This window comes from Microtus pennsylvanicus, chromosome 2 (genome assembly GCF_037038515.1).
Source record: "Microtus pennsylvanicus isolate mMicPen1 chromosome 2, mMicPen1.hap1, whole genome shotgun sequence".
Taxonomy (NCBI): Eukaryota; Metazoa; Chordata; class Mammalia; order Rodentia; family Cricetidae; genus Microtus; species Microtus pennsylvanicus.
In genome coordinates, this window is record NC_134580.1 from 83,682,659 (window position 1) to 83,693,862 (window position 11,204).

An 11,204-nucleotide genomic window follows, 5' to 3' on the forward strand; every position below is an offset into this window, starting at 1 on the left:
GGGATTAAAGGCGTGTGCCACCACCGCCCGGCTTCATTTTTCTTTTTAATTAGTAAATTTTGTGTTCACCAAGTCTTCTTATCAGGAATTCATTGACTGTCTTGTTTAAACCTGCAACAGAGTCTCTGTTCAGAGGACCTAGACTCCAGCTATGGCCACCACATAAAGATTTTTATAGAAGAAAAATAATGTTAATTAAGTCTGTTAAAAAAAAGAAAATAGAAATCACTAACACTGTAACTATTACAAAAACACCCTTTCTAATTTGTGGTTTGTTTTTTTTTTTTAAAAAAAAGATTTATTTATTATGTATACAGTGTTCTGCCTGCATGCCAGAAGAGGGCACCAGATCTCATTATGGATGGTTGTGAGCCACCATGTGGTTGCTGGGAATTGAACTCAGGACCTCTGGAAGAGCATCCAGTGTTCTTAACCACTGAGCCATCTCTCCTGCCCTAATTTGTGTTTTCTTACTTTATTTTAGGCCCAATTTAAATTTGAGTAAGTGTTGAAAAATTAATACACTTTTCTTACTAAAATATTTTCAAAAGGAGCATGCTAATTTTGGTGTAATTTATTCTTTTTAGATTGTTTCAGTTGCTGTCATATATACAGCATCTAATTATTTGAATCATGACTATTTTGAAAGCAAAATAAATTCCTTCATATGGCTGACCCTTGAATAGGTGTAAGGACATGTTTTGTCTTGCTGGTGACATAATACATGTCACATACTACACAGTATCTGATCTGTCAAACAAGGCTTGAACAGAGTAAACCAGTGAAGGGTCACTGTGAGTCTCATCTCCCCCACCTCAACTTGAAGAAGCTCAGGTAAAGTTCCGTTCAGATACAGATCTGACACAAACCCACCTGACAAAGACCTTTTAACACAGAGCCCCTCCCCTGCCTCCTCTACTTCCTGGTTACTTAGTTTTCTTCCTCTCTTGTCCTTTAATAATGTAATACTTTACCAGGTGCTGGCAATAATTGGATAGCAACTTTCATTGTGGAACTCATAGTCAAGGGCTTCTAATCACCTAATTCCAAAACAAATAGAAACAGAAAACCATATACCCCCAAAAAGAAAGAAACAGAGAAAATATTTTTGTTGTGATAGATTATTTGAATTTTTCCTTTCTGTATAATCATGGTACCCAGTTGATTTCAAATGAGAGACTTTCCTTAACAAAACAGTATGTCTAAATGGCTAGATAACTTTGCTGATGTTTTTGTGGATTAATGGCTTATTGTATAATGTGGCAAGACACACTTTTCTTGAACTTCAGGTTTCTTTTAAGTAAAATGAAGAAGTTGAACTATATTATTATTTCCCAACAAGATCACTTCTATAGAGTAATAAAGTATGTCCACTATCTACTCGGTATAAAAGGAGTGAACCCGAAGAGTCAGTTTTATTGAATGTCCAGAAGCATGAAGAGGAAGATGGGTAGAATGTGATTAAACTGGGTAGGGACTATGGCGATAGATGACCTCTATAGCTCTCTCTCATTATTTTCTCACTAACTTCATACTGTTCTTATAGACTATAGAATACTAATGACTCTTGCAGATCTGAAGGCATATTTAATAATTTGCTCTTTTTACTATTGAAGTTTAATGGTCTTAAGTCTCACCCAATCACTCTGATGAAAGAGAACAGAATTCTTGGAGCTGTGACTATGTGTATGTTTTGATCCATGAATAGGTCTTAGCCATTTGAATGATGTTTTCATCAGGAGGACAGAGGACATGTAACACAAAAGGTCTTGGAGTAAATGATAAATGATACTGAAACAACTTGGCATTGTGAAAAACTGACTCTAAACACAGACATACAGTTGATACAAAATAACAAAATGGATCAGAGACCAAAACTATAGCAATTCTAGAACACAATGTAGGAAAAAAATCTAGGAGGGTTTGGCATTGGCTTTTGAGGCATGAGACCAAAGGAATGATCCATGCAGTGACTGGTAAACTGGGCTTCATGGAAATGAAAAGTTTCTGCTTTTCAAAAAGACTTTCAACATAGTGAAAGACAAGCTCCAGATGAGAAGACAGTGTTCACAGAAGGCTCTCCAGATGAGAAGACAGTATTCACAGAAGGCTCTCCAGATGCAGACTGCTCTATCACATTAAGTTTCCCTTAAACCTAGTAAGAGGAAAACAAACAACTCAAATAAAAAAATATGCTGTAGATCTAACACAAACCTTACCAAAGATACACAGACAGATGACATGTGCTCATATAAAAAGATCTTCCACAGCATATGCTATGAAGGAATTGCAAAGTAAAGTGTCAAAAATAACACTGTGCTTTAAAATTGAAATAATCAAAATCTAGATCACAGAAAAGCTGTGGAGACAATTTGGCTGTTTCTTACAAAATTCAACATTCTTTGTTAAAAAGCAGAGGAAAAGAGTAAAAAAGAGACTGAAGCATGTTAATAGTGGAAACACCGTATGTGGTGCTGTAGTGCTGGGCACATATCATTACCCACTTGTCCAGACACATAGACTGTTCATGAGTGAACCCTGTTGTAATCTGTGGACTTTGAGTGATAATGTGTCATTGTAGGCTCACTAATTGTAACAGGCACATAATTTGTGTGTGGGAGGGGAGGGGAGGAGAGGGAGAAGGGAGGGAGGGAGGGAGGGAGGGAGGGAGGGAGGGAGGGAGGGAGGGAGGGAGGGAGGGAGGGAGGGAGGGAGGAAGAGAAAGAGGTGTTAATAGTCAGGGAGGTTGCTCTTGTGTGAGAAGAGCAGGGAGTCTATGGGATATTTGTACTTTTCTCTCAGTTTTGCTATGAAACTGCATATATATTTTTAAAATCTTGAAAAAGAGACCTACAGTTCTCTAAATGGAGTCAGAATAATTCTTATCACCCAAATTTTTATCATCCTTCTAATTTTATATAATTCAAGGTATATATTTTTGTGATGTGAAATTAATACTTTTGACCTTTCAAACTGTGATGACTTCAAGTTTCACCTTCCCCAATAATCTTCATCTTTTCTCCTTTCCATTTTCGTAGAAGATACATTTTGCATCTTCTCAGTGTGCCTTACGTGTCTTCGTACTCTCACTCTCTTTATCTCTGTGAGCTTGCTATGTTTTATGTTGTTTCTTTACATTTATCTTCTAGTTCACTAATTTTTCAACTATGTTTTATTTGTCATATAACTTGTCCATTAAGTTTTTTATTTTATAACTGCATTTCTGTTTTATGGAAGTTCAATTTGGTACACTTTCAAATCTGCCTTTTTTATAGCGTCTTATACTTTTCTCATGCTTTTTACTTTGTCTTTTACGTCTTTAATCATATAAAATAATTTTATATCGTTGAGATTTTTATCTCTTATCTCTAATTATTGATGGTCAAGTCTTCCTGTTTGCAGTGTCTGCCTGCTGAGTTTCCCCTTGGAGGTCTTTGTGTTTGATGTGGTTCATAAATTTTAACTTGCTAGCCCCTCTTCACAGGAAGTGCATTTTCTGCTGAAACTATGTCAAGTAACTTTTCTACAGAACTCATTTAGGATACTTCCTTTTTTTTCCCTGAATCTCAATATGTTAGTGATCATCGGATGTGTACACATGCAGGGAATGCTTTATAATACATGTTTAGGGTTTTAGTTTTTCATGGAATAACTTTTATTTTTGAACAAGTTTTAGTTAAAAACAAAGTTTTTTGTATTGGTATACTGAATGTCTTTGCAATTAGGAACTGCTCACTGACAATATTTATTGCACATACTACTGGGCTACATAAGGATATTTTTCATACAAATATACATGTACTAGCCCATCTTACCCATACCTCCCTCCCCTGTTATTCATTCTTGTTCCCCTAGTTCCACATCTACTTTCATGTCATAAATACACATATTTTATATAAATATAAAACCTATGAACCATAAATGAGAGAACGTATATTTATTTTTCTGAGAGTTATTTTAGTTTACTTAATATGATCATCTCTAATTGTGCCTATTTTCCTGTAAACCACATAATTTATTTTTTATTTTTAGCTAAAAATTCCATTTTTATTATATACCATATTTATTTACCCAGCCCTCTGTTAGTGGATACCTGGATTCATTCCATACTTAGCTGTTATGGGATTGCTGCAGTAAACATTGTTGCACAAGCATCTCTGTCATATGTTGATGTACTGGGTCCTATGGGAGATGCTGACTTCCAGTCTGCATTCACATCAATAGCATGTGAACGTTCATATTTGTGTACATCCTTGGGAACTTTTTTATTTTTTGAGACAGGGTCTCATTGTGTAACCCTGACTAGGTTGGAACTTGCTATGTAGACCAGGTGGTGGTCTTGAACTCACAGAGATCTGTTTCCCCCTGTCTTCTGAGTGTTTGGATTAAAGGTGTACATCACCAAGCTTGGAATTACTTGTTTTCTGATTGATTGTCATTCTGACTGGGTGGGATGATATACACTTAATTTGTGTTTTCTGATAACTAGCAAGAGTGGACATTTTTTAATATTTGTACTTCATCTTTTGATAACTTTTGTTAATTTTATTAGCATATTTATTGAGTGGGTTATTTGATTTTTTGTTATTTAGTTTTTTGAATTCTTTTTATAGACTAGATATTAATCTCAAAGATTTTCTCTCATTCTGTAGGTTGTCTCTTAATTCAGTTAATTGTTTCCTTTGCTGTGGAGAAACGTTTTAGTTTTATGAGGTTCTATCTGTCAGTGAGAAGAGTTGAAGACTGGTTTTATGTTTTCATAGGTACTGTGTTTAGGCAGTTGCATCCTGGTATTCCAGTCTGGGCTAAGGATTTAAATGTGCTAATTATCCAGGTGGAAGTGGACCGCTTTGTAGATACATGAGTAATTTTCAATCTTTTATTTGCCACATTTTATTTATATAGTATTTATTATATTTATACTTAGTTTGGGTTTCAACTATATTCAGAAACAGATACATATACTTTTGATTAAAATATATATTATCTTTTTATGATAACTTAAAAATTTTTACTTCCTTGATAGTTTAATACATATATAATGAGTTTTAAACATTAGACAGTTTTAGTATAATTTACACAGTTCTCAAGCAGTAACTTTGCAGATGACAGCATCATGTCATAATGTCATACAAAATAAATGTATGTTTCCACTATTTGTTTAAATGACTGACTGGTTTCAATAAAATATGTTCCCAGCCTTGTCTCTGTTCACTCCTTGAACTAACTTAAATCAGAGCAATTATTTATAACAGCAATCAGCACATTTGCTTGAAGCTCCCTAATGAATTTGCAAAAATCTAACTCCTACCACAAATTACAAGGTTAACAGTGATTGCATTCTGCCATTTCTGAAGTCATTTTTGTTTATTTTTCCCATTTACTTCCTTCTTTCCACATGAGCATTCTAGTTCATTGAAACAAAGATACAAAATAAGGTTATTGACTGTGTGGCTGTGAACTTGTTGAAATTTTCTTCCTTCTTTCTTAAGACTTTAACCACAAGTTGCTGACTCAGGAGGGTCTTTACCGACCATGCAATGAAATTACATTTCCTGATTGTTTTTCTTTAACATTTACCATGTAGTTTAACTTAAGTACATTGCTTATGGCTTATCTTCCTCAGAATAAAAGTGGGCAAGCATTTCCTGGGTCCACTGTTGTTACCCCCAGTACCTGTATTTATGGACTTTGCTTACAGGGTCCAAGCACTCAGTATTTACTGAAGAAGTGACATACACATAACTATTCTGTTGAGGTTATGGCAGCTAGCTAAGGCATTTGTTTCATAGTGAATGTGAAACAGTATTTTATTTTTCTTAAAGTTTAACAAATCAAAGTTATTGAAGAAAATGAGAATTCATACATGGCTGGTTAGAGTTTAGCCTGGTCAGCTATTCTGGAGGACTAAGTGACAATTTTCAAAAACAAAAATGTATCCAGTGTGAGCTGGCCTGCAAGAAAAATATGAAAAAGCAGAGCGACATTTTGTTAAGGGAAGGCCCAGAGATGAAGGGCTTCTGTCTCTGTCTGAAGGCAGTGAATCAGAATGACCATCCTCTACTAGCCCCGGGAATTTGGAGATCTTGCAGCAGAAGCAAATGAGAAAGACATGGGACCCGAGCAGTTCTGAGCCCTTCACCTGTGTGCCTGGCACCAGGCTCACCATACACCTGCTTTGTCCTGTAGTGACCACAGGTGGCAGCACTGATGGCATTCCTTTGGCCCCGAGTCGGCAGCTTGCTTCCCCTCAGGTAGCTTCTCTTTCTCTGGACCACTCCTGAGAGTGAGGAGCTGTACTCCTTCCTTCCTATTCCAAAGTATTAAAAGTAACTTTGTAATTTTTTTTTAAAAAGAACAAACCTTAGAAATTCTACTTTTTGAAATTTGTTCTGCTGAAATGACTAACTACAAAATTCAAATATAAGCACATTTCAGAATAATTCACATTGTTAAAAAGCTGAAAACTAGGTAAGCCTATAAACATGAGAGGGATTAGGTAAATTGGTGAAGTTAAACATTGGGCTACTATGTTTTATATAGCCTTGCAAATTCTAAGAGTCCTACAGACTGGGACATCTTTTGCGGTCATAACCCTCTAGCTCTCCTTTAAAGTTCAATTCACTAAAGCCAGAAGCACTAAAGTAGTAGTGAGATTTTTTTTTTACTTAAAATAATTTTTATTCCTATGTTTCTTTGTTCTTTAATATGTCCTTCAACAAACACTAGTGTGAAGTATCAAACTCTACCAGATGCAGTTTCTTGAAGTTACCATTCTTTAACATGGTATAGTTCCTACCACTCACTGTCTTTCTACTATTACTGGACCAGAAAATACACTCTTATGGCCAGGGATCTGTCTTATTCAAGCAGTATCCCAGGAACAGATGTAGTGATAGTGTTCTTGTAAATATATAGTGAACAAAGGCAATAAATGTGTTTCCGAGTGCTGGGATTATAGGCACAAGACACTGTACTGCCTTGAGTATACTAGTGTTGTAAGGAAGAGAGTTACTATAAAAATTTGAAAAAAAATCACTAAAAGTTGTAATAGATAAATGCCACATTTGGTAGCATGCAGTTTTGATGTCAGAAGGAATTTAAAGTAAAGAATTCTAATAGATTTTCCTTCTCTTTTCAAGGTTTCTCAATATTCTTTACAGAAGAAAGTGAGTGAAATGGTAAGAAAATTGCATAATATATATTTTTACCACTTGGATTAGAACACAAGATTCATAGTAATCCTGTAATATAACTGTGACTTTTAGTAAAAAAAAAATCTAGAAAATTGATACTGGGTATTGTTACAGTTTAAAGGCCTGCCACAATTTCAAAGTCATTATAACTTAGATCAATTTTGCAAATTTATTTGTAGATTTTTTTTTGAGACAGGGTTTCTCTGTGTAGCTGTGGTGCCTGTCCTGGGACTAGTTCTTGTAGACCAGGCTGGCCTCAAACTCACAGAGATCCACCTGCCTCTGTCTCTAGAGTGCTGGGAATAAAGGTGTGCACCACCACTGCCCGGCCAGATTTCTTAATGCTTACATATTACAAATAAATAAAATACGTGGCGATGTTCATCCTTTGTTGTTGTACATTCATGATAATTTATGGTATGGTACTTATTATTGTTCAGGTATTTGCTTTTTATTTCTATGCATATAAAATTAATATTTACTTTACAGAATAACATTTCATAAAATACTTATTTTTTATTACTCTCCCTCATATTTAAGGAAGAGATTTTTGTTGCTGTTGTTATTGAGTTTTTTGTGGTTTTAATTAAACAGAATTCTCACTGTATCTACTTAAATCTTCAGAAGGCTTCTTGGGTGGGCTTATGCTATTACAATCTCATTCTTTGGAATAAACTGTAAAGCAAGTGAAATTAATTTTTGGCTATATTTTGGCTATCACATAGATAAGAAATAGAGACTGTTGCTGTAACATTGAATACCATTTTAAATATTTTGCTTCTTGAAATTATTTGAGGTGTTAAAAATAATAGGATGATTGTTAGGCTTGATTGAATAGAAGATGTGAAAATTCTGTTGCTATTCAACTGGAGAGAATAAAGATGATATTGTCAGACTATTTTAAACTGTGATTTTAATTAAGAAGCTGAAAAACTATATTCCACTTTAGCTGTAAGTACCATGACATTTGTGCTGAAAGTCATCCTCAACGCTACAGTGGTTTTACACAAAATATAGAGAAATTGAATAATGTGCCCTTTGATCTGGGAGATAAGGCTACAGTGAAGGATCAAAGGCCACATAAAATGTATTTTACTTTATTCCAGTTTAAAATTTCATTGAACAGATACTCATAATCTTTTAAAAAAACCCACAGAAATATCTCCAAGTTTTTTTGTTAGAATATGAATGATAAATTATATTTTTTCCTGACAATTGAAAGCATTATATCAGTTTTCTTTAAAATTATCTTATATATTGATATATTGATATTTTTGCCCATTCATGGACAATATTCTTATATAAAAGTTAAAAACCATATTTTTAAACAATATATATGCCATATAATTTTTAATTTATTATTCTATTCTTATATAATTCTCATGACACTTTCTTTATTCAATGTTATTCTTATTTTATGAAAGTAGAACATTATCTTCTATACTATTTAGCAATATGGCAAATAGTCAGGAAACAGGATAGACATTCTAATATTTTCCAGACAGAACTTGTAGAACAGCAGAGTATCCTAAAATGAATAACTTAAAAATAGTATTGAGAAATTTTAAAGATGTCCATGACTCCATAGAGGTGAACATTTAACTCCTAACAAATGCCATTCTACAGGGAGTTCATGAAACTGACTTCCCTGTAAAGGTGGATTGTAAAGGTGGAGATATGCCCCTACAGAAACTAACACATCACAGATCAAAATACTTTTCTGTCTATCTCACCTTGGAAAAGTCATGATCATTACCAATAATAATGCAACAAAATACATTGAAGAGTAAATTTGGAATATCAAATTAGCCATTACTACAACTTGATCACTGAGGAAAATCCTATTGTATATAGTGAACCAAGCAGCCAATAGTGTACTTAGTTAAAGTTACAGATGACCATTATGACTGTACACTACTGTCTGCTTAATGTAGTAAAACCTTGTCCAGTGCCCTTTAAGTCATGTTTGGCTTCTCTTTGTATATTACTTTCCTTTAAGGAAAGAGAAGAAAGATGTCTTCTTTCAAAATTTCAGTGTTAAAAGTTTTGATAAAATTCAGAGTGACAGTACGTTTTCTTTCAGAATAAAATGTCTCAGTTTATATCGTTGATCTGTATATATTTGTGTCTGTGCACAGTGTGCATGCCTTGTGCCCACAGGTTCAAACAGAGAACTAAAGGTGTCCATGGAATTTATAAGTCTTAATAGTATTTATTTATCATGACCAGTGAATAGTCTGGAGTATCTGAAAAGCAGAATTTTATCATGCAAATCAATGAAATTTCTTTTCCTTGGATTTCACTTTGGCATCAGGCCAAGGATTTTTGGACTAAGTATATTAGAGTTTAATATACATGGAGTTCTATGGATAAGGAGTGCCTGTGAAAGGAATCTCCAGACTTTTGTATTTTTCACTAACAAGTTTATTAACTTTTATAGATTTTGACTGCTTACTTACTGCTTTTTAGCTAAAAGGCTAAGGAGACTGTTGTGGAATCATAAATTAATATGTAATAGACAATGTACTCTTAAAGACTACATTAGTATGGATTGAAAGTGAAAATGTCCTTGGCTTGAAAATGTTCCATTAGATTCCAGTTAAACTGGGTTATATTTTTGCATATCTGGTAAGAATTAGTGTAATTCTCTTGTGAGAAATTAATGGTATTTAAATATGGTCCATTATTTTCTGTTGCTTAGTAATTGATAATAGTAGTGACCTAAGTGGATATAAATTTGTATTAATTTGTAGTATTAATCTTTGTCAGTAGGATTCAAATTTTACCAATTATGTCTCCAATTTTAGTATATTTTCTATGATGTTATATTGTCTTTCTGCCATTGCAAAGTATTGTTCTTGGTCTCTATCATTCCATTTTTTATTACATTCCTGCTTCGTGTGTGAGGATGGGGTGTGGTGGAGCATGCGCTCACTTGGGTCAGAGGAGAACTTGTGAGGCTGGTTCTCTCTTCCCACTATGTGGTTCCCAGTGCCTGGACTCACTTCATTGGGCTTTGTGGCAAGTGCCTTTTGCATACTGAGTTATCTGTCTGACTCGTTGTCATTCGTTTTTGAAAATTATGTATCATCATTGTATCTTTATACATACATGTAACATGACTTGCTTATGAAAATCAGTGGGCAACTATCAGAAGTTGTTGTAAATGTATGTGTATGTTTATTTTATATATAACTTCAAAATTTTTCTTGAAAATAGGAACAAAAGGCCCATTTACACCATCTAGCTAAAGAAGATTATCACAAGCAACTGAATGAAATTGAAAAATACTATGTTAAAATAACAAATCAGTTTGGATTGGTGAGAGAAAATCATGTAAAGTTAGAACAAAATGGTACGTTGATATTTTATCTAAGTTTGTATATTCAGTAGGGAATATTTAGTGGGCTTCCTTATTATTAGCAAATTAAACTTACCTGATACTAGTAATAGCAAATGGCAGTTTAATGGAAATTAAATTAAGTTAGAATTATACATTGCATTAGGACTGTTTTATTTATATAATCTGTTTCTGATATCTTTTATGTTACAGTACAAGAAGCAATACAGTTAAACAAAAGACTTTCCACCTTAAATGAAAAACAAGAATCTGAAATAGACAGTTTAAAGAAGGTACGATTGATGTATTAAGCAAAAAAAAAACCTATAGTCTAAAATAATTGGTCTTATAAGATATTATGGAATATTGCAAGAAAACAGTTGAGTAATTTTTTTGATAAAAGTTAGCAAAATATAAGTTCATAAGTATTAGTTATTATTATAGCAAATATAATGCATGTTTTCCCATCTATTAAAAATATTATTTTTTCAATTTATCATCAGAGGTATGGCCTGTAATTCTTAGGGAAATAGGAATAGCCTGTAAAAATATTTACTGTGTCAGCTAGTTTGTTTACTCCTTCCTTCCTTCCTTCCTTCCTTCCTTCCTTCCTTCCTTCCTTCCTTCCTTCCTTCCTTCCTTCCTTCCTTCTTCAGGTAACATATATG

The 11,204-nt window shown here is 33.8% G+C and overlaps 1 protein-coding gene across 1 annotated transcript in view; it reads left to right on the forward strand.

Moving 5' to 3' along the window:
• Positions 1–11,204, forward strand: part of Ccdc73 (coiled-coil domain containing 73) — a 125,400-nt gene that overhangs the window by 38,707 nt on the left and 75,489 nt on the right. The window contains exons 6-8 of the mRNA XM_075961628.1: positions 7,143–7,181; positions 10,416–10,551; positions 10,750–10,829. Of these exons, the coding sequence (XP_075817743.1) occupies positions 7,143–7,181; positions 10,416–10,551; positions 10,750–10,829 (255 nt within the window). The remainder of the gene's footprint in view (positions 1–7,142; positions 7,182–10,415; positions 10,552–10,749; positions 10,830–11,204) is intronic.